This window comes from Micromys minutus (assembly GCF_963924665.1).
Source record: "Micromys minutus genome assembly, chromosome: 2".
Lineage (NCBI taxonomy): Eukaryota > Metazoa > Chordata > Mammalia > Rodentia > Muridae > Micromys > Micromys minutus.
The window spans coordinates 75959146-75983055 of NC_137971.1; the positions used below are offsets into that span (position 1 = coordinate 75959146).

The 23910-nt window shown below is 46.6% G+C and overlaps 1 protein-coding gene across 1 annotated transcript in view; it reads right to left on the reverse strand.

The window, feature by feature from the left end:
- The window catches only part of EEF2K (eukaryotic elongation factor 2 kinase), a 59809-nt gene that overhangs the window by 13334 nt on the left and 22565 nt on the right, over window positions 1–23910 (reverse strand). Inside the window, exons 3-10 of the mRNA XM_080912678.1 lie at window positions 13242–13342; window positions 10296–10356; window positions 7243–7280; window positions 6703–6874; window positions 2092–2241; window positions 1305–1437; window positions 944–1071; window positions 109–310 (exon numbers count right to left, since the gene is read on the reverse strand). Coding sequence (XP_080768804.1) covers window positions 109–310; window positions 944–1071; window positions 1305–1437; window positions 2092–2241; window positions 6703–6874; window positions 7243–7280; window positions 10296–10356; window positions 13242–13342 — 985 coding nt within the window. The remainder of the gene's footprint in view (window positions 1–108; window positions 311–943; window positions 1072–1304; window positions 1438–2091; window positions 2242–6702; window positions 6875–7242; window positions 7281–10295; window positions 10357–13241; window positions 13343–23910) is intronic.

Here is a 23910-nt window from a genome sequence, read left to right on the forward strand (position 1 = left end):
TTAATTTTTTTTAAGCCACCTGAGTTCAACTGTTTCATTCCTTAGCATGTTCTACCTTGTGCCTGCCCGCTATGATCACAATATCCAAAGGAGCAAACCGTGACTTACGGAGGTGGTCCAATTTCTGGCTGTGTGGTGTGGCTGAAGATGGGGAGGAAGGCAGAGAGTCAAAGGTCACATCACTCATGTTCTCATCCCCAGAGTTCTCTGACAGGCGAAGGAGCAAGGGGGGCCGGCTGCCAGAGAGTGTCCTTATGCGGGGACTCCCACACTTCTCCTCTGTCCCCCTCAAGATGGTCTTGGCTGATTGCTGGGGACATTAATGGAGAATTCATGTCATGCAAGCATGCTATAGGGAATGGAGGGCTCCTGAAACAAGGAAACCTTTTTATCCTTGGCTTTTATTCATGCCTAGGGAATCTTTAAAAAAAAAAACAAATTCAGTTCAGGAATCGAGAAGGTATTCGAGAAGGGGCAAATGGATAGATCTCAAAGGGGCTACTAGCCTGTGTTTCCTAAAGCACCGGCTGTGCTCTATAGACCTGAGCTGGAAGTATAACCCAGTGCACACCCAGAGGCCAACACTGGTTTTTGCTAGTTGTCTCCTAAATTGGTTCTTGTAAAAAGAGTAAGCCGGGTGGTCCCAAAGTACAGGCCCAGAGGGCCAGATCTAGTCACTCACTTATTAATGCACACACACACTCATATACACACACATATGTGTACACAGGTACCCGAGTACACATGTGTGCACAGGTGCATATTGGCGAGTGCATGAAAACACACACACATGGCATGTTCCCTGTCACTCCTGTCTCTGCCTGTTTTCCCCACTCTGGTCATAAACAGGCCAAAACCAAGCTAATACCAGCCCACAAGAAACAGGGCCTGCCCTCTCGGTGGCAGGACCGGCCAGTTGAGCAAATCACCACCAAGTACTCACCAATAGCTTGGTGCTCTGATTCACAGCATCCTGCTCCCGTGGGGACAGGTCAAAGGGTGCCAAGCCCATGCTCTGGCAGATACGGTTGCAGGCATGAGAGTAGAAGAAGAGAGCCATTCCCCGGACACCTGCAGGTGGAACGGGGTGATGGAGTCTTTTACACCGAGACAAAGGACAGTGGGGCAGGAGAGGTGGGAAACAATGCTAAATGGAAGGGATCAGGGATCAACAAGCCAAGTCCCCACCCGTCTAATCTTGCAAAAGGCCCTGGATGTCTCAGTATGTTCCCTTGGATATAGAAAGAACTAACAGCATTTAGGGAACATGGTCCCCAAGGACATAGCTGGCTCTCCCCACTTACCAAGGTTGCCATCTCCAAAGTCAGTGCCTTTCTCAGTGTGGATCTGTGGGTCGGTATAAAGGTCACCCACACCCTGGATGTCCACTACAATCAGCTGATGACCAGAACGCTCAAATGTGAAATGGCTGAAGGCCTATGTCCCGGAAGGAAGAAAAGACAGTTGTAAACAGACCAAATTGGGGGCTGGGAAGAGGCTGGCCAGCTGCTGTGCCAGAGGCTATAACACTGAGGTCAGACCTGTTGAGGGCACACTCTGCAAGAAGAGTTTTATAGAGTAAAAGACATAAGAAGGATGTCTGAGTTTGTCTAATCAAATCAACTCTGCAAATACCTCAGGGACTCAGCCTTGGAAGGCGGGGGTGGAATCATTGGAACAAGCTGGCTGGAAAGACTAGCCGTATCAGTGAGTTCTGGGTGTGTCTGAGGGACCCTGACTCGAAGAAGAATAAGGTGGAAGAATGATTAAGGATGATTCTCAGAATTATGTAGGCTCAACCACACATGCACATATGCACACACATGTAGATATGAATGCACACATGCATACTGTAGACATACACAGGGAAATGGAAAAGAACAAGGGAGTCTTGTTTAGGAGCTGGGCACACTATTCTGTTGTAGGACAGGTACCAAGTAAGTTGCAAGCCTGATGTCATGTATGTTCTAATGAACATGAGGAACCTTTGAGGGTGTAAAGCTCTGCCCACAGGGCTCTCCTTCTCTAAGGCTGAGCATTCCCAAAGGGTTGAAGGGTGAAAGTGCAGGTAGAGCAAACCCAGAACCTCACCTGTGGTGTTAGTCTGATGTTGTCATCACGGACAAAGCCTGAGTTGGAATTGTACTTGATGTACTTGCCCTCAATGTAGTGCTCCAGGTGGAAGAGAGGCTGTCCTTGTCTGTCCTTTAGCTCAATGATGCACATCTGCATGATATCCACCTGGTAGAAGAACAGGGAGCAGGGTCAAGTGGAAGGGCTGAGCTGGAAGCACACTCCCCACTGGGCACAGATCTGGTCTCACCACTCACTAGCTCTCTTGTAAGAGCTGCTAACTGTACCCAGACTCTACTCTTTCCCTTTCCTTTAAGTATGAAGATTACCCTCTCCAGATTTTAGCAAGAGGAACAGTCAGAATCACAAAGGGAATCACTGAGTAGCTTCTCTTGCAGCTAGGTGTGGCCATGTGATCACACCTAGCCAATAGGAAATGAGTACCAGAAATAAAGAACACCCAAAATGCATCCTGCTTGGGAACCACAACTGGAACCATGGTCAGTGTAGTTCCAGGAGGTGATAGAGTAACAACAGAACAGAAGGTGCCAGGTTCTCTGGATGACTTCAAAGACACAAGGTTTCAGCCCAGCCAGAGCCACTTTTACACAAATTAGAAAGAAACCATTTTGTGTCTGTACAAATTTATGGATCTGTTTGCTAGCAACTCAGACTGAGCCTGGCAGTAATATTGCAAATTTTGGCAAATAATTCTGTGTCATTGTCTTCCTCTTCCCTCTCTTCTTCCTCCAATTTTTGAGGCAGGGTTTCTCTGTGTAGCCCTGGCTGTCCTGGAACTCACTCTGTAGACCAGGCTGGCTTCAAACTCTGCCTGCTGCTGCCTCCTGAGTGCTGGGACTAAAGGTGTGTGCCACCGTCACCACCCAGCTGTGTTTTAGTTTTCTTGTGTGCAGATACAGGGAAGTCAGACTTGGCACAAAGACTAAATTCATGGTGTCCCAAACTGGTGGTGCTATGGCACCTTCAGGAAGTGAAGTTTCACCAAGGGAAGTGGGTCACTGGGCAGCCCTTGGGGCTTTATAGCCCAGCCCCACTTCCTGTCTGCTTAACCACTGGCCTCATGTTCCTGATGCCTTTTGTACCAATTCTGAGCAAAAATTAACCCTTTTTCTTACCTTGTTCCTTGTGACACATTTGGTCTTAACAAGAAAAGTAGGGTTCTTTTTTTTTCCTCTGCAATAAGAAATTATAAGAAATGCCAACATTTTTGAATTTTTGATTTTTTAATTGATTTATTTTGGTGGTGGGATATTTCAAGATAGGGTCTCAGGACGTAGCTCTGGCTGTTCTGTAACTCACTATGTAGACCGGGTTGGCCTCGAACTCACAGAGATCTGCCTGCCTCTGCCTCCCAAGTGCTGGGATTAAAGGCATGTACCAGTATGCCTGGCTGAATTTTTATAAAGTATGCGTGGAATGTTATACACACTTGGCTAATGTATAGATTATGTATGGGTTGTAAAGTGGAGTAAAAGAGACCTGTGGCTTCTAATTTATTTATTTTTATTTTATGTGCCTTGGCGTTTTGCCTACACATGTGTCCACGTGAGAGTGTTGGATCCCCTGAAACTGAAGTTACATAGGTTTTGTCATGTGGGTGCTAAACCTGTAGCTTCTAATCTGCTCATTTTTACTTCTTGTACATTGGTGTTTGCCTACATATGTATCTGTGTGAGGGTGTTAGATCCCTGGAACTCAAGTTACAGACCATTGTGTGCTGCCGTATGGGTGCTAGGAATTGAAAACCTGGATCCTTTGGAAGAGTAGCCAGTACTCCTGAGCTGTCTCTCCAGCCCTGACCTGTGGCTTCTAATTACGGAGGACTCTGCATAGCTCCTATGGCTCTCAGTGCCCATAACACAGAGAACCAGGTTTAGGCTTCAAAAGCAACAACCCTCTAGGGAGGGGGGTCACCAGGCAGGCAAGCAACAGCTGAAGAAGCAACTGGAGCCCAGAGGTGATAGCTGAGACCTTTAGCAAAGACAGCTGCAGTTCTGAGAACCAATCTGAGGGGAAGGGCAAACAGTTCCAGGAAGGACCCTATCTCTCTGGCTTACTCCATACCAGGATGGTGGGACAGCGCTAGCTAGAGGATTTGCTTGGTAAGTGGCAAAGCAAACACCTGATCTGATAACCACATTCATCTAATTCAGCTTTGCTATTACTCGATTGCTACCCAGGCACCAGGGGGCAGAAACAAGACAAGAAATCCCAAGGGCATGGGGGTGAGGGAGTACTAAAATATCAACTAAATGAATAGGTACCTTTTAGATCACAATGCTTCAAAGAAAGGAAAAATAGACCAAAACAGAATAATACGACGAAGGTGTTAGAAGGGAGATCTTATTTACAACGGGCTGATGGCCTTCCTCTGGGGTGACAGGTGGTGTGTAAGCTGAGCCCTGGCCTGTGAGAAGAAGCTCACCACACAAAGATAAGAAAATTGATGCAGGTTTGAAGGCACAACTGGAACAAAGGTCCTGGGGCAGGAAGTACCCGGAAGGAGGCCAGTGCAGAGCCAAGCAAACTGATGAGGTCATAGCCTGAGAGTGGGGACCGTGGCTTCTTTTGTTATCAGTGTTTGTTTGTTTTTGAGGCAGGGTCTCAACGTAACACTGGCTTGGTCTAGAAATTGCTCTGTAAACCATATTGGTATTGAACTTACAGAAATCCTCCTGCCTCTACCACCCGAGTGCTGGTATTAAAGGCATGCGCCACTACATTCAGCAGACTGTGGTCTCTATCATCATCATCATCATTATTAACAATGTATTCACTTTACATCCATATCTATATCTATTTTATGACTGTGGTCTCGTGAGTTTACCCCAGGTGTACTTAATCAGAGGTCTTATAAGAAGGAGTGAACAAGCTGGTGAGCTGCCCCTGCAGAAGGCACAGGCCAGAAGGGGAGTGGAATTCGGGGCAGGGGAGTGGCTGATGGGTCCTGGGTCCGCTGAGTCCCCTGGGGTTCCCAGCTGCTGCGGTTGTTTGGGAGGGTCCCTTGCCTGTTGCCCTGCATGCAGCAAAACTGGGAGGCCTTTAGACTGTGGGGTCTTCAGAGAAACAGTCAAGCTTGTGATCGCCTTTGCCCACAGACAGCAAGAAGGTTCAGTTAGCACCAAGTCATGTTATACCTTGGGGCCAAGGGAAGGAGGCAATCTGGCAGAGGACAGGAAGGGACTGGAGCACGGGGCTCTATCCCTTCCTGGGTGGTCAGGTTGGTTAGTCTCACTGAGGCCAGTTCCTCAGGAAGCCTATACCCATTGCTATACCTACTGCTTAGAAGCCATCACTGCCTTAGTATCAGCCCATATAGCCTGGGCTGAAGATCTTAGTGACTACAAAGGTCAGCAGGAGCTCAGGCTGTCCCATCTACATAACCCCTCCCCCTCAATACTTTAACTGGTTCAGACATATGTGCCTGATAACCAGAGCAAATGATGCTCAGCTGAGTTTTCACTGGAACTTCTTGGAAAGGAGGTATTGGTGTCCCAACAAGGTTGGTGAGAAATGAGCCTATAGCTGCCAGGATCAATAGGACACATGAAAGAGTGATGCCAACCCAGATGCCCAGACCAGGATTCCTAATAATCTCAGCATGGTTGGTACCAGCCATGCCAAGAGCTTGATCTAGTTTCAAACAAAACTCATGAAAGGGACCATGAAATGTCTCAGCAGGTAAAGGAACTTGCCACCAAGCCGATGACCCAAGTTCAGTCCTGGGCCCACCTGGCAAAAGGGGAACACAAACTCTAGAGGGTTGTCCTCTGACCTCCATATATGTGTGCCCTGTGGCATGTGTGTGCCAGCCACACCACAAAGAGATTTTTTAAAAATCGACTTATTTTATAAAGATCATAAGGAACAGATCTTTTACAGAGATGAAAATGTTCCAACCACACAGCTCTGTTTTTTTAGGAATAAATGATCCTTTGCATATGAGGTACAAGGCTTACCATGCCTACCCTCCCCACCCCCAAATGGTGATTCTGATAACTGGTAGGAAGGACAAAGGACTAGGCCTAGTGGTTGTTATGGTTTGCATGTGCTTGGCCCAGGGAATGGCACAATTAGAAAGTGTGGCCTTGTTGGAGCAGGCCTGTCACTGTGGGTGTTGGGTTTAAGCTAGCTGCCTGGAAGCTAGTATTCTGCTAACTAGCAGCCTTCAGATGAAGATATAGAGCTCTTAGCTCCTCATGCACCATGCCTGCCTGGATGCTGCCTGGACGCTGCCATGCTCCCTTGATGATAACGGACTGAACCTCTGAACCTGTGAGCCAGCCCCAATTAAATGTTGTCCTTTATAAGACTTGCCTCGGTCAGGCGTCTGTTCACAGCAGTAAAACCCTAACTAGGACAGTGGTGTATGCTTTTAATCCTAAAATTCCAGAGCCTGAGGGAGAGAGATCCTAAGTTTAATGCCAGAACAAGGCCCTGTCTCAAAACATCAGGGGCTTGGGATGTGACTCCACAGTCCAGCCCTTGCCTAACACAGGCAAAGCTCAGACTTAAATCCCCCGAGCCGCAGAGGCAAAGACAGGACCCCATGTTTCATCCTCATGACCAGCCACTGGTGTAGGAGGGAGACAGGTGGGGCTCACACACCTGCTTGGGGGGCTTGTGCCGGTTGTACTCCTCACCCCAGAGCTTCGCTTCCATCTGGAGCTGCACATCCTCAAAATATACACTCCTGTCCACTGGCTCGATGTAGCGTTTTGCCACGTAGTTGGAGGCCCCCTTCCATTGCTGGGCATGCAAGAAGTTGGAGAGTTTCTTCCTGAGAAGCAAGACAAGGGGGAGCCTGTCTAGACCTCAGGGGCTCGCTGAGGACACACCTTTGGGATTTCAGAACAACCAGACCCTGTGAGATACAGCTGGGTGGAGGAAGGAAGAGAGTACAGGAAGTGTAGGAAAGGTAGCATCCCCACTCCTCCAACAGAGCCAGAGGGGAAAGGACCAGTATCCGTGGCCTCCCACCCAACTCCGTGCCCTTCCAGAGCCCTGTAGCTGGCCTAGTGTGGAGTCCAACAGACACTAGATAGAGAAGAACATGGGCTACACAGAGTCTTAAGCCACTTGTCCCAGACTTTGGGAATACCCCAAAGTCCTAGAAGTCTTGGCAGAAGCCCAAGCCAAGTCACTTACGTCCTGAAGCATTCCCTCATTGCTCCACGGCCGAAGGGCTGAAAAGACAGGACAGAGACATCAGTGCCCACATCCCGTGATCCCCTTGTCACTGACCGCCCAGTCCTGTACTTTACCTCAATCCCAATAACCCTAGGCTGCCCCTCCTGGGCCTCAGTACCAAAACCAGAGAGGCCTTTCAGCCTGGAGACTTTGGGGATAAAGACTCCCGATAAATCATCTCAACCCAGTGGAAGAACAGAGCGTTGGGCCCAGATGCTGGGGGAGGGGCAGTGCACTGCAAAGGGCGTCTTCACAGCTTTTGCTTTTCCTCTCTTTGTTTCCTGGACACCATCAGGTGACCAGGCCTCCTCTGCCATGTGCACCAGCCAGGATACACTGTGATCACATAGGTCCAAAGCAACAAAGTCAACCGACCACGAACTGAAAGTACTGAAATCACAAGCCAAAATCAACCTTTTCCCTTTAAAATGATTATGTAAACCACGTGTGGTGAGGCACACCTTTAATCCCAGCACTCAGGAGGCAGACAGAGAGGAGGAGCCTGGTCTACACAGCTAGTTCCAGGATAACCAGAACTAGTTAGAGACTCTGTCTCAAAAACAAAACCAAAGACCAAAACCAAAAATACCACCACCACCAACAAAAACCAAAGCAAACAAACAAAAAAAAAAAAAAAAAAAAAAAAAAATTGTGTGGGCAATTGTGTCACATGTATGAAAAGTGAATAATTCTCAAAGCAGAAGGAGGGAGGCTGGAAAAATGGCTGAGCAGTTAAGAACATGTTCTGTCTTGCAGCACACCTGAGTTCAGTCCCTAGCACACATATCAGCAGCTCACAACCACTTGTAACATCAGTTTAGGGTCCTCTTCTGGCTTCTGAGGGCACTGTATTTATTGGCCCACACGTGCACGTGCACACACTCACACACACACTCACTCTCTCAAAAAATAAGGGAAACAGTCAAAACAGAAGGAAGAGAGGAGAGAGGCAGGCAACCTAACTCCATCAGTAATCTGCCACGCAAACCAACTAGGTTTATTCTTTCAGAGAAGCATTACACAGCAAAGTAAGAAATGGAAAATGTCAAGGAAAAGAAGCCATACTCAAAAAAATGCAGTGACAGATGAAGGAAGTCTTGGGACAGGAAGGACCAGCCAGGGTGAGAGAGGGTTTGGGATAGTGTTGAATCTTGGATTAGCAGTGACTAAAAGGAGCCTGTGTGGGGACACTGACTAGTTCTGCTCCTCAGGGTGCTGTGCTGGGGTGCTCTTGTAAACACTCATCACAATATATGCTTTGTTTGCTTCTTAGAGCAGGGATGGGACCCAGAGCCCCCCACATGCCGAGGACTTACACAGCAATGCTGAACAGCTGTGGCCTGAATGTGTGCTTCACACTGTAAGAGGCCCCCCCAACTCTGCAGGATGAGCTTTTTTCCAGTCCCGCTTTCTTTCTTTGCAGAAAGCTGGCTGCAGCCACTGAATGTACTTAGTAGATTAAAAAACAAAACACCAAATCCAAACCCAAACCAAACAAACAAAAAACACAAAGCAAAAACAGGTGACACCATGTAAGTCAGTCCAATGGCAATGACAGAGAGAAAAGCTTGGTGTTCTGTAGGTTACGAGTGTCAGTGTGTCTCAGGGATACGACACGTGATTCACTTTTGTGTGTGTGTCTATGGATATACTTGTGGACTATGGGTTTAACAAGTATATGGGGCTGTGTGGGTGTGTGTGGGGGCGGTGAGGACATGGGAGAATGGCGGGGTAGGTTTGATTAGAACGCAATATGTGCATCTTTGAAATTCTAAACAATAAATAAATTTTAAAACAGGGGGAAGATTCTGTAATTGAGTGGTGACTGTTGAGCAACTAAAAGCCACTGAATTGCATACTTTCCTTCCTTCCTTCCTTCCTTCCTTCCTTCCTTCCTTCCTTCCTTTCCCTCCCACCCTCCGTCCCTCTGCCCCTTCCTCTCTGCAGTGCTGGGGATAGATACCGAGACCTTGTACATGTTAGGCAAGACTGCTACCCAAATAACTTGCATCCCAAACCTGTGGGCAAATTGTATGTGAGATACATGTTAATGAACTAGTATATAAGGATTCGAGATGTGGGCTGGTGAAATGGCTGTCAGTAAACTTGCTTGCAGCCAAGCCTGACTGAGAAGAAAAAAAAGTCAGGTGTGGCTGCACATGCCTTCAATACCAGTATTTGGAAGGCAGAAGCAGGAAAATGTCTCAGTTCAAGACCAGCCTGGTCTACAGATCGAGTCCCAGCTAGGGCTACACAGAGAAACCACCTTCTCTCAATACGCACAGACACACACAGACACATACACACAACATACACACAACACACACAGACACACACACCACACACACACAGACAACACACACACACACAACAAACACATACACTTGGGGGGGGAGAACCAATGGTCACAGGTTGTCCTTTGACTTCACATGTGCACTACTGCATGCACTCACACACAAATTAATGTAACAATAATAACAACAACACAATGAGCCAGTGGACGGCTCATGTAAGTGCTTGCCACCTAATGTGACAACGTGAATTTGATTCCTGGCATCCACACAGAGAAAAGAGTGAAACAAGTTGTCCTCTGACCTCCACAAACATTCTGAGGTACAAATATAAACACACACACAAATAAATAAAAATACAATTAAAAAACATAACATGTAAGCAATAACAGAAAAATCCCAAAAATAAAAAATTGAAGTGAGTTCATAGCATGCAAGCAGGAGGTGGAGACAGGAGGATTGTGCATTTGAGGCCAGTCTACACTACATCGTGAGTGTGATACTAGTGCAAAGGCAGACATGTCCCTGTCCCTATCCCTGTCTCTTTCTATTTCTGTCTCTCTCACACACACCCACATGTACACACACACACACACACACATACACACAATAAATAAGTAAATAAAAATAAAGAACTGTAAACGGCAGAATTAAGTAAAGCAGGAGTGAAAGGAAAGTCCCTATCGGGCCTGTGCCCTCACCACTCTGGCTTCTGCTTACCTGAGATGCCATCTTGATCAGAACCTCGTCTTTCAGCCATTCCCCGGTGACAGCATTGTACCTACAGAGATCAGAGCCCACCTAGAGCATCTTGGTCCTGCCCCTCTCTTGCTCAAACTCTCCTGGGCTTTCTACGGGCCTCGGGACCCAGCCTGCTCTGCACCTGGGCCATCAGGCTTGCTGACCCTTGGGGTGAGCTGTGGACCCTCCCCTCCCTCCTTTAAGGGGACTTGCCTTTCCTTAGACACATTTATTCCTTCCGAGTGAGGTTGCCCTTTTACCAAGACCAGCACTCGCTGCTGGGCTCCTGTTTGGCTTGGCTGCTCTTTCATGAGGGTGCAACTCCACAAAACAAGGCCTATGTCTGTCTTGCTCACCACAGGGCCTTGTGTATAGATGCTTAATAAACACAGGCAGGATGGATGACTAGAGATGTATCCTTATAACTGCTCTAAGTAACTGCTAGGTCTCAGGTAACCCAAGAGCCTAGTCCACATACTCAGAACTGAGCTCACGCTGGGCTGGAGAAGGAGCTCTGGATATAGGGACTGCCTGAGACCCAGCAGTCACAAACAGCAGGTCCCAGAGAGGGAAGGTAGGCAGCAGTCTCTCAACTACACTAGGCGCCTGAGCCAGGCACAGCCCAGGTAGATCTATCTCTGCAGAGGTAAGGACTGCCACCGTGTAGGGAGGGGACGGGGAAGGACCTGCCTCTGAGGCAAGATGAGAAACACTGTAAAAGAGTGTGGGTAAGACAAGGGGATGTGGTGGAGGTGGAGATGGGAAAGAGATTGGGAGAGGGAGGGGCTGATTGAGAGACAGTGTTTGAGACAGGTGGTGAGGTGGAGAGACAGAGAGGAAAAGAGAGGGGCAGGGAAACAGGTGGCGTAAGAGAGGGACTTGAGAGAGAAATGGAAAGACGATGACGAAGGAACAAAAAAAGAAGAGAGATAAAAGGAGAGAGAGGTGGCTCCAGAACATTCCCATCTTCCTGCTCCCAGAAATCCACTTTCCCACAGCACATCTGGCATCCCCAAGCCGGGTGGGCCTTAAACAGGCTTGCCAGACAGGGCTCCTTATCTCCTCGATGAGTCACCTCAGCAGGATCCAACCCTTATCTCTGGCCAGCAGCAGCTTCCTGGCCCAGAACACCCAGAGCTGGGAGAACAGGTTTTCAGAGCTGGAACCTATGCAGGGAGGAACAGAAGCCTGGCAGGTTCCCTCAGGCTCAGAGGAGACGGATGGCTCTGCTAGGCTGTCAATCCACTGGCAGCCAGAGGGAGACAAGCACTGTCTTCTACACAGGACTAAATACACACGTGGAGGCCACAGATGCACCACACCCTCACCTCTACGCAGAGACCCACCCAGAGCCTGGGGAAGTAGGTCAGTGTGCAACGCTGAAAGGATCTTGCTTGCTGCTCACAAGCACTAACAAAGGCAAGAGAGTCAGCCAGGACTGCTGAAACTGACCTGTAGCCACAGTTATTTTCAAAGACGAGGCAAAAGAATAGCCATGTTTGAGGTCTGTCCGAGCTGTATAGTAAGTTCAAAGTCAGCCTAGGCAACTTAGGAATACCCTGTCTCAAAATAAAAATGAGACGAAGGTTGGGAATATAGCTCACAGGTAGAGAGAACTCTTGTCTGGTATATAAGGAAGCCCCCAGTATGTGTGTACGTGTACACACACACACACACACACACACACACACACACACACACACACATCCCCAGTAGCACAGTAAGTGAATGAATAAATGAATTAATAAATGCCTACTGTGCCTAAAGTTAATGGAACATTCACCATATGCTGGGTTCTTAAACAGATTGTCTCATTTAATCTCTGCAGAGACCCTAGATGGTGACAATTTTTGTGCCTGTTTTATAGAAACTGGCTCAGAGGTGAGGTCTCCTGCCCGAGTGTCAGGATTCAAACCCAGGTATGCTTAAAGCAGAATCTAACTTTCACCCACCCTTCACAGAGACAAGAAAACCTGTCCTAAACAAAGGGCCAGCTTGTACCAAGACTTTCAATCTTAAAAAAGCTATAGCCAAAGAAGGAAGCTTCCGTTTTCAGAATGTTCCAGACAGCCGTGTCTGGAATCAAGTGATCCGAATGTTCTAGAAAGCCAGCCATGTTGGCATCCTCTCACTGGAAGTCTGGGTAGTATAAGAAACTCAGCCACTTATTTAGGAAGTAGACAAGTTCAACCTGATCTCAGGTACCTGCTGGGGTTCAAGACACAGAGCCAAGCCAATGTAGAGACCCTCTTTCTTTGGTGATTCCCCAGGGTCTGGGCAGCTTGCTACCCCAGTGCTGTTGCAGGTAGAACCCACTTACTTACTCCTCACATGCTGGGGTTCCTACCGTGCTGACCTATCCTGCCGGACACTGAAATAGGAGAGGAGGCTCATGGGAGGCTCTGCAGCCATCTCCTTGAAGAATGGGAGCAGGAATGGTGGAGAGGACAGAGTGCCGGTCAAGGAAAAGTGGTGTCAGGACCAGGCATCAAACCTGCTTGATACTGTCTGTCTTTACTTTTTTTTTTTTTTTTTTTTTTTTGGCAAGGTGTTTGCAAGGATAAGTGTTGGGATGATGCTGTCACAGGTCAGAAGGAACCTGGATCTCTAAGCTGCCCTGAGGAACTGCCCAACTCTCAATCAACTGCAAATAGAACAGAAGCACCTTTGCTGCCTAACCCCCTCCCCATCTAAAACATTTAGGATCGAAAGGTTTTCACATTTCAGATTGCTTCCAATTTTGAATGTTTACATAGACTTAACTGGTTGGACCTCTCTAATTCTAACAATCCCATGTGCTGTAAGAATCTGAAATTGGGGTGCTGTATTAGTTCCTTCTCTTTGACTAGAAGCAGAACCTAAAATCCCCACCCAGCACCCCCTACCCCCAAGAACTCCTCAAAGCCCCTGGGACAAACTGCTGACCTGTGCCGAGTAGCATGTTCTGTGGCGATGTCCTCGAGATGGAATTCAGCCCAGGGGTCAGGCATGTGTTTGGCCTTCTCAATCGCATGCTTCCAGGCTTCCTGCAAAAGGCAAAGGGAGCGTTAGGCCCAGGCCAAGGGCAGCCAGCTGCCTCTTCCCCAGTTATGTCCCCTGGGGAGGGCCACAGCATCCAAAAGAAAGGATTCCCATCCTTTGTCCTATCAAAAACAGTCCCAGAGGGGCCCAGTGTGTTCTCACAGGCTCAGCCTATGGACAGAAGCCGCTGACATGTTAATTACACAATTCTTCCCTTGCTGCCAAAAAGTTGGAAGTAAGGCCTGGAGAGATGGCTCAGTGGTTAAGGACATGCGCTGTTCTTGCAGAGGACCTGAGTGTGGGTCCCAGCAGCCACATCACAGAGCTCACAACTGCCTGTATAACTTCAGCTCCAGAGTATCTGCTGTCTTCTAGGTTCTTTAGGCACCTAAACCGGTGTGTGTGTGTGTGTGTGTGTGTGTGTGTGTGTGTATTTCTGTGAGTTTGAGGCTAGCCTGATCATCATAGTGCCAGGATAGCTAGACGTACACACTGAGACCCTGACTCAAATTGGGCCAGGAGTATAGTTCAGTGATAAAGTACTTGCCTAGTATACACAAAGGCACTCTGAGAAAATGCTCCTTTCTTAAGCTGAACGAGCTTATGCATCTGTAGTGAGAATCTGCCAAGGCACTGATTTCCTGCTACAGCACCATGCAAAGACTTTTTGTAAAGAGCTATACTAGGGGAAAACAGCAACAGGACCCTTATTCCTTAAGGAATAAGGAAAAGACTGAGGTTAATAATGTAGCTGCTGCATCTTGTCACATGATGCCCTCTGCCATATTATGGCTCAGCAGGACAAGGCTCTTGCCAGATGCATGGAAGATGCCGGGATAGGGGATAGTGCTCCCTGACTCCCCGGGATCCAATCTTATAAACGAAATATACTTCTATTTAAAAAGAAAAATTGTAATTAATTGTCTCCTCCTCCACTTTTTCCTTTCTGAGACAGGGTTCATAGTATAGCCCTGGCTATCCCAGAACTCTCTATGTAGGCCAGGCTGGCTTCAGAGTCAAAAAGATCTGCCTGCCTACTGCCTCCCAAGTGGTGGGATTAAAAGTGTGTGCCAAGATACCCAGCCAGCAGCTGCTCTTTATAAACGATCCCTTCTCTGTTGTCTTGTTACAGCAATGAGAAAACAGACCCAGCATCCTCCCATTTTAACCTTCTTCAGTTCGTTTACTGAAACCAAAGTAGAATCTTCCCTGCTCCTTTCTGAACCAACACCCTTAGTCCGTAGTATTCTCTTCCTAAGAAACTCAAATCTTTGCTCCAAAGAAACTTAAATCTTTGCTCAGTGGCCTCCCCAGAATCATCAAGACCCAAATTTCCTTCCAGGCCAGTGGATCCTCCCTCATGGGGAGGAAAATGGGTAGAAGACTGAGCAGCATCTGGGCAAGACAGGCCAGGGGTGCTGAGATATGGAAGGGGCAGTCAGGGGACAGCAATTTCAGAGTGCTTTTGTCACCACCAGTGTTGCTCAGTGCCATGGCCATCCTTGGAAGAAGTCCAGCTTCCCAGGCCTCGGTAGGGTACACTGCCCACCCTCCTAGCATAGAGCCCTCACGGGGACCATGTTAAAAATAGAATAAGCCAGGGAAAGGAGCTGAGACTTCACATACACACAGCCACAAGAGGCTTTCCAAACTCTGCAAAGCCCATATTTTTTTCTTCTTCCAGTCTGGAAGCTAATTTAGGATTAATGAAAACTACTTGGCAAATACAGAAAAGAACTGTCCAGTCCACCATAGTCCCTCCACCCCAGTAGCCACTGTCTGTACCTTCAGTGAGTTTTCATCGATGCATTTTTAGAAATAAGATTGGAATAACAGCAAATACAAATTACATCCTTTTGCGGGTGTAAGCAGAAACCCCCTTCCCGGGTCTTCATATTTTATTTAGTGGTCCTAACTGGCCCCACCCCAAAAGGATCATCTGCTCCTCATAAAAAAAAAAAAAAAAAAAAAAAAAAAAACCACAAGCACCACAGAATTCTGAATTAGAAAGTGGAAGTCCTCTGATAGCTCTTGCTGGGCCGACACTTGCCGTGGACACTCAGCAAGTTTCCTCTCTGCCTTTGTTAAGATGTGCGTCAAGGGTGGCAAACCTTGCTTTGTTAGGAATCCTACTTTCTGCACATAACACTAAGTCTTAGATGGCTCTCCCAGCTCAAGTGTACAGACTGCCAGCCGACATAGCACCCTTCCCAGGACTGTGGGATACAGAACTGTATAGGTGTACCCTACACATTCGTCTCTAGGCAATCAGACTTGGATGTCTCCCAGTATGTCCCAGTATAAACAGTGCTGACTCAGACATTTCAGTCTCTACAACTCTGCGTGCCTGTGCAGTCTCAGTAGGATATATATATTTTCTTCTTTCAGTGTAATTGCTGGATCAGATTTAAAGTCTGGGAGCCTGGGAAACAGATCAGTGTAGTAGAGTGCTTGGCCCTGGGCTCAGTCCTCAGCAGTGAAGCAAATAAGAAAATAGAAATTGCACCTGCCCCCCCCCCCAAAGTTTTTGTAACTTACATTCCAAGGAACAATAAATATGTCACTTAAATTTTAATGGGAGACTATGTCAAGGAAGTGTAAAATCTGCACATTTGCAACAGTGTAGATAATGCACTATGTGAGTTTGTTGCTATAGAAATGGCTCCTCACCTGGTCTCCATGGTTAGACATTAAGCTTGCATTCACATTTTTCCCTCTAATGAATGACTCCCAGCAGCTTTGCTAACATCCAAACCAGTTTCTGAATTCCACTCCCGGTACTTTAAAAGGTACACCACTGCCCTCTCTTACAGTCCAGTTGTTGGGAATGGTGTCTGTCTGGGGACATGGGGCTGCCTGCCAATCTGAGCATGGCTAACTTGTGGAGACATGGTTCTCTGGCTGTGTCTAGCTTCAGTGATGGCTCCACCATCAGCAACAAGGGCTGTCCCATGCCGGGAGGATGGGCTATCAACAGAAGTCACCTGGCTAGATTCTGTAGCTCCAACCAAAGCAACAGTTAAGGAGTTGAGGCTGTGGCTAATCAGTACAGTGCTTGCTCAGCACACATGAGGCCTCAAGTCTCATTCCAAAAACTGCTAAAAACAAAACCAAACAACAAACAAGAGAGAAAGTACTTTATAGGTGGCACTTGAGGACAAAAATCAGCTTTTTTCCCAAACACAGGCATTATTCCAAACCTCATCAGCCACAGATGGCTTTAATGTAACTGACTTTGCTAAGACAGGGTCTTACTACAGAAAGCTGGTCCCAAGTTCTCCATCCTCCTGCCTCAGCCTCCCAAGTGTTGGGACTATAGGTGTCTACCACCATACCTAGCTGAATTAGACTTTTCTTTTAAAACTCAGTATAAGAAGTCTAGTACAATGATAACTCAGTAGGCAAAGACACCTACTGCCAATTCTGACACCCAAGTTTGATCCCTGGATGAACATAGTAAAAAACAAAACAAAACAAAACAGCTTCTCATGCTGATAAACTGTCTCACTATCACATATATGCTGGGCGCTTGTGCACACATACTCACAGACATGCATAAAATAAATAAATGAAAATTTGTTTTTTTAAAAGTCTGCAAGGCTCTTTTACAAAGTTTAAAAGGGCTAAACCCCTTCACTCTCAGCACTTAGGAGGCAGAGGCAGGTAAAAGTTCTCCACCAGCCTGGCCTGCAGAGTGAGTCCCAAGCCAGCCAGGGCTACACAGAGAAACTCTGTCTCAAAACAAAACAAACAAAACCAAATAAAAAAGAGTAAAAAAAAAAAAAAAAAAAAAAAAAAAAAACCCTGTCTCAAAAAACCTAACTAACTAACTAACTAACTAGCTAGCTAACTAACTAAGTAACTAGCTAGCTAGCTAGCTAACTAAAAAAGTCTGTCACTACCATCTGGGTCCCTCGATCCTGGTTCCATCATAGCTGGCTCCACGGAACCTCTGCACTTCTGTTGATAGTAAGGATGAAGATTCAGGTACTGGTGTCCAACGTTTTTTGTGGCCCCTGCATCCAGAAAAGATACTCCTACCAGAAAGTGTCACTCTGAGGTGGCAATCACCAGGAGTGACTGAGCTCACTGTCACTGGTGTGATATATTTACCATCAGGCAAGGAAAACTTTCTGTACAATGAGAACATAATCCAGGATTGCATACGTAGTCTCAGTGTCTCTGTCTCTCTCACTGTCTGTGTGAGAGTATGTTGTATATGTGAGAATGAACGTGTGTTTGTGTGAGAATTAGTATATGTGTGAGAATTAGTATATGTGTGAGAAAGAGAATGTGTGTGTATGTATGTGTGTATGTGTGTGTGTGAGAAAGTGAATGTATGTGTGAGAGAGAGAATGTGTGTGTGTGAGTGTGTGTATGAGAGTGAGTGTATGTGTGAGAGAGAGAACATGTGTGTGTGTGTGTGTGTATGAGAGTGAGTGTATGTGTGAGAGAGAGAACATGTATGTGTGTGTGTGTATGAGAGTGAGTGAACTTGTGTATGCACATTCACTCATATGTTTTACTGGGAATTGAACCTCTGACCTCATGCATGCCGGGCAAGCCTTTTACCACTGAACTATATTGTCAGCCCAGCCACTGTAAACCAAAGGGAACAAACAAAAATCACTGACGCAAATGAGTCTCTGTTGATGCTTCGGGGAATGAACCCAGAGCCTCACACGCTGCCACATGCTTTACCACTGAGTGACACTCCCAGCAATTAGATGAGCTTAAGTCGCCACCAGCTCAAGATTCTCCAGTTCAAACGATTTGAAACCTCACCTGCTGAGTAGACCAGTTAATTTTACAGGTGCTGACCATTTGGAAGGGGCCCGGAGAGCAGCGTAGAAATGAACTGGAGCCCCTCAGTAGGGTGCTCCTGAGTGTGAAGTTAGCTAGTGGCAAGACCTTGTATCAGAAAAGCAAGACTGGCCCAGTGGTTAAAGCATTGACTGCTCTTCCCAAGGTTCTGGGTTCGAGTGTCAGCATACATATGGTAGCTCACAAACATCTATAACTTGAATTCTAAAGGGATCCAATGTTCTCTTTTGACCACAGGACACACAGATATATAACAGGCAAAACACTCATACATGTAAATAAATCTTTTTTTTAAAAAGGAGGCGAGAATAGACGGCAGAGGTGAGACAGCTCAGTGGGTGAAGATATTTAACACTGTGAGCTCAAACTGTGGGATCCATATTGTAGAGGGGAAACAGATTCCCACATGTTACCCTCTGACTTCCACATATTCGAGATGACAGAGTACACCCAATCCTCCCCAGACAGAGAGCAGAATCACCCTCCACACAGAGCACACCCAAGCCCCCCATACAGAGCACACCCAAGCCCCCTCACAGAACACACCCAAGCCCCCCACACAGAGCACACCCAAGCCCCCCACACAGAGCACACCCAAGCCCCCCACACAGAGCACACCCAAGCCCCCCACACAGAGCACACCCAAGCCCCCCACACAGAGCACACCCAAGCCCCCCACACAGAGCACACCCAAGCCCCCCATACGGAGCACACCCAAGCCCCCCATACAGAGCACACCCAAGCCCCCCATACAGAGCACACCCAAGCCCCCCAAACAGAACACACCCAAGCCCCCCAAACAGAACACACCCAAGCCCCCACACATATATACAGCACATCCAAGACTTCTACACACACTTATACAGAGCACACCCAAGCTCCCACACGAGGAAGTTAAAAGGGGAATAGAAAATTTTGTTTCTTCTAAGAATACAAAAGTAAATAAACGGAACCTCAACAACATGAACACATTTCCTGGAAGATCTGGCCTGATGCTAGAACATGTTAAGTGTCTTCTCAGCTCTTGGCACCAGTGACAACGGGACTGGGCCTTTCATTCTTGTTTTGGTTTGGGTTTCGAGACATAGTCTCGTGTATTCCAGGCTAGCCTCAAACTTGATGTAGCCCAGGATGACCTTCAACTTCTGATCATCCTGCCTCCACCTTGGCAAGTGCTGGGGTTACAGGCATGCAGCATCACTCCGGTTTTATGCTGGACTTGAACCCAGGACTCCATGCAATCTAGCCAAGCCCTCTGCCTTCTGAGCTACAGCAACAACCCTTGTTTTAACACTGTTATGTTATTTCCATGGTCACAGCCATTACAGTCATTTATGAAGCATCCAGAGACTGACTGAGCCCAAGAAACACGCTAAGTCAGCCCTCTCCCTCCTGGAGAAAAAAGAACTGGACTCCACAGGAAAACACAAAAAGCAGGAAGGAGTAAAGGATCACAGGCAAGCTCGGATGGGAGGGAAGCACATGCACCCTCCATTTGCCAGGGAGGCACTCAGCCACTGAGCTATATCCCCAGCCTTCTCTGGGTTTGTGTGTGCTCAGCCAAGTCTGCCAACAGGAGTGTGAGTCTCAGGACCCATGTGGTGAAAGGAAAAGAACTGAGTCCAAGTTATTCTTTGACCTCATACATGTGCCACAGAATGTGTGCTCTCATACACCGTGTATAAATAAATAATTTTAACAAGTAAATTTTTAACAAGTAAAATAAGCATAGCAGCAGATGTCTTTAATCCCAGCACTCAGAAGGCTATAAGTTCAAGGCCAGCTTGGTCTATATGGAAAGTTTATGGTCAGCCAACGCTACATTAGAGGTCTTTCCTCAAGACAAATCAATTGATATACAGAATCAAAAATCCAAAAGAAATTGCTGTTTGCAAAGAGTACTTGCAACTGTTTTCCCTAACTTATGGGGTTCAGAACCCTGGTTGAGAAAAGGTAAGGATGGAAATGATAAAAATCAAAGCAACAGCATTCACTAGTTACTAGGGTGACGTAACAGCATGGTCTCTTGGGATCCATCCACTTTGCCACTCAGAAAGCATTCTACCGGCTTCTCTTGGCAATTTGTGAGGATGGAGAGCTGGGTGGGTTCAGGTTCAGAGACAAGGGAAGTTTGGAAGTGTGAGACTCAAGACAGAAGGAAGCTTTGCCCATACAGTTACTATGCAACCTTAGCATGCCACTCCTTGGAGTGGTCTATGTCTACAGGCCAACAAGATGAGTCAGTGGGAGAGGCCATTTGTCATCAACCTTGATGACCATAGTATGATCTTAGGATCTCCCTTCTACCAATTCCTGCAAGTTGTCCTCTGACTTCTATATGCGCAGCATAGTACATAAATAATAATAAAAAATAGTTGTAATGCTTTTTAAGTCTAGAAAGGCAAACTCATAGAGACAGAACATAGATTATTTGACATGAGGACTAGGGGCTGATTAGACTAGAGATGTAGGTGATACCTGAGAGGAACAGCCTTCCACAGAGTTAGTTATAGAGATGGACATGTGATTTTATGGCTATCCCGAAAGCCACTGGGTTGTACATTTAAAGGGGTGAGTTGAACAGCGTGTGGGTTATATTTTCACAAAGTTTTTAGAAAAGAATGGAAATAAGAGAACGGAGGAGCGCCCTTGTTGGTAAACAGCTGTGCACAGTGAGGTCTTTCAGCACACTCCTTGATAAATATGAGCCCCTGCGGCAGGGTTGCGACTTCTTAAACTCCTCCTTCAGGCCAGATCCCAGCTCCCCAGGGTCCCTTCCTATACCAGCTGAACTCTTTTTCAGCCGGCCAGCAGGCTTTCATCTTGCAGGAGAGCAAAGCTGTTTTGGCCTCTTTAGTATTTTAAGATACAAGAGACTGAACCCAGGGCCTTGGCTTACTAGGAGAGCACACCGCTATCTAGCCACAGACCATTTCCTTACGCTTTGTTTTCTGACTGCATTCCCAAAGCACAAGAGCCTGGCTTACTTTCTATGGTCATGGTCTGAGGCCTGAGGCTGCCCGGGTGGAGCCTCCCAGGCTTTGGGTAGAGATAACTCTGCCCAGTGAGTCAGCACACTCTGGCTCACCAGTCTCATTCTGGACAGACTCTAGCCTTTTTTCTTTCTTTTTTCCCCAAGCTGCTAGATCCACCCTCAGTGCTAACGACACTTTTACAATTGAAGATGGGAAAGTGTAGAAAGCAGGTGTGCCCACAGTGGGGTGGAGCAGTTCTCTGGTGCAACCAGCCCTCTGCACACAATTTTAAAGTTAAAATTCTGCCCAAGCCACTCTAAAGCTAGTAAGTATATTCTCTGGCAAGTGTGTCCCTTCATAGGCAAAGCCATATGTACAAAAAAACACTGTGCTCCAGGAAAATGAAATTCAGCCATTAAAGACAACAAACAAATAAATAAAAGCCCTGGGCTAGATCCCAAACAATGAAAAACAAAACAAGCCACAAGGTATAGTGAGATACAAATTGCAGTTATTAACAGCAGGACTCTGAGGCAGGATCTCCAGGGAGGTAACACGGTCTGTCACCTCCCAGGCATGTGACTCCATTTCCATTTACCATCTGGTAAACTGCCAGCAGCTGTCTGGCTATAGGGATCATTGTGTACATTGCACTGAGTAAAGCACAGACTGCAGAGTCTGCCCAGACCACAGCCGGCTACGGAAGTTACAGTTCTTGTCTGCTCTCCTGGGGACATGGGAGGATGGCCACCAGGGTAGAAACCCGTAGATAATTCTCCATGAGGACAAAAGGAAGGAGCGGGGTGAGAACACACCCTCACAGACCTTATTCTTAAGTTTGCATGTATAAGGGCTACAGAGACAGCTCAGCCATCAAGAGCACTGGCTGCTCTTGCAATCTTGTTTGATTCCCAGCATATACATGTCAGCTCAAAACTAACTCCAATTCTCTGGGATCCCACACCGCCTTTTAGCCTCCAAGGCACAAAAGTGATACACACGCATACATACAGGTAATGCATACACGTGAAATTAAAAAGAGATTTAGAAGTTTACATGTGTGAATGTGCAATACATAGAATACATTTGCAAACACTTGTATACATACAAAGAGTTTGTGGATATATCTGCAAATATTTAGAGTGTGTATTGATTATTATGCTATTTGCAAGGAGGAACAAGTTCACTGGTATTTTTCTCAAAGGGCTGGGGTTGATAGTACACTGGCCTAGAATGTAACCATCTCTAAGCTTCAGTCCCAGGCACTTCAAGAAAAAAAGTCCTTTCGAAAGGACTGAATTGGTGCTGGTGAGACAGCTAAACGGTCGGGCAAGCATAGTCACACCACTGGATTCCTGGGTCTTGAAGGTGGAAGAAGAGACTCACTGTAAAAAGTTGTCCTCTGATCTCCACACAAGTGCCAGGGCACACACACATGTGCATATACACAGAGTAATAGAATAAATAAGTATATATTATATATATAATAAGTATAATAATAATAAGTATAAGAATAATAAGTAATAAGAATAAATAAATAAATACACACACACACACACACACACACAAATAATTTGTAATGGGGGCAGTGTGGTAGCACACACTTATAGTCCAAGCACAAGGGAGGTGCTCAGATCAGGAGCTCCAGGCCGTTTTGAGAGAGTTTGAGGCCACCCTGAGCTACATGAGACCCTCTCTTACAATGCCTAAGGCTCAAGTCTTTACTCCCAGCACTTGAGAGGCAGAGACAAGGTCAGTTTCTGAGTTCAAGGCCAGACTGCTCTACAGAGCAAGTTTCTGGACAGCCTGGGACACATCGAGAAACCCTATCTAGACCCCCTCCTAAAAAGAAAAGAAAAGAAAAAAAAGAAAGAAAGAAAGGAAGGAAGGAAGGAAGGAAGGAAGGAAGGAAGGAAGAAAGAAAGAAAGAAAGAAAGAAAGAAAGAAAGAAAGAAAGAAAGGCCTAAATCATGGTGGGGATGTTAGGGGTGGATCTGAGAGACAGCAGGAGGAGCAGAAGTAAATAAAATCAAAATTCTTGATATGCAAAAAGTTCTCAAAGAATAAACACTTAGTATTTTAAAATGTCTGAACTTAAACCAACCAACCAAACCAGAAAATGCAGACTCTGTCCAAGGCGTATAGAAGAAAAGTCACCCATCTGATCCTGTCCTATAGCAATCCCTGTGGATATTCTCCCTTAATCAATCAATCTTAAATTCTCTCCCTCTCCCCTCTTCTCTCTGAACACTTTACATAACCGAATCCTGGGGCTGAGGCCTTGTCTCATGTGGGATAAACCTCTGAGGGAAGACTGGTATCTCCTGAGAGGCCTTCTGAGTGATTCTGCCCCATCCCTTGGGAACAACGGGGTACTGACAAAATCTGACATTTCACAATACATACTCAGTACCTGCTAGGGCCTGTTTTATGTTTTTTTTTTTTCCAGTTAATCAAGAGTCATTTATTGAACATACACCTTAATACTGGACTAGGGCCTGTATTTTGAAATCAGGCCAGATGGCTATTTTGATTAAATAGCTCAGGTTACCATGTTAATGGTAAATAAATTAACAAAAAAAATACATATTAAGTGCCAAGAGAAATGAGGTTAGAAACTAAGCTTTCCCTGGACCCACTCCCCTGGCAACAGTCCGTGAGCCAGGAAGACTTTTAATCTGCCCTGTGCCTGGTTCAAAATACTACCACGTGCTTCCTATTTACCAACATCAATAGCCCCCAGCCTGCAATTAGGAACAGACTCAGGGAGTTGA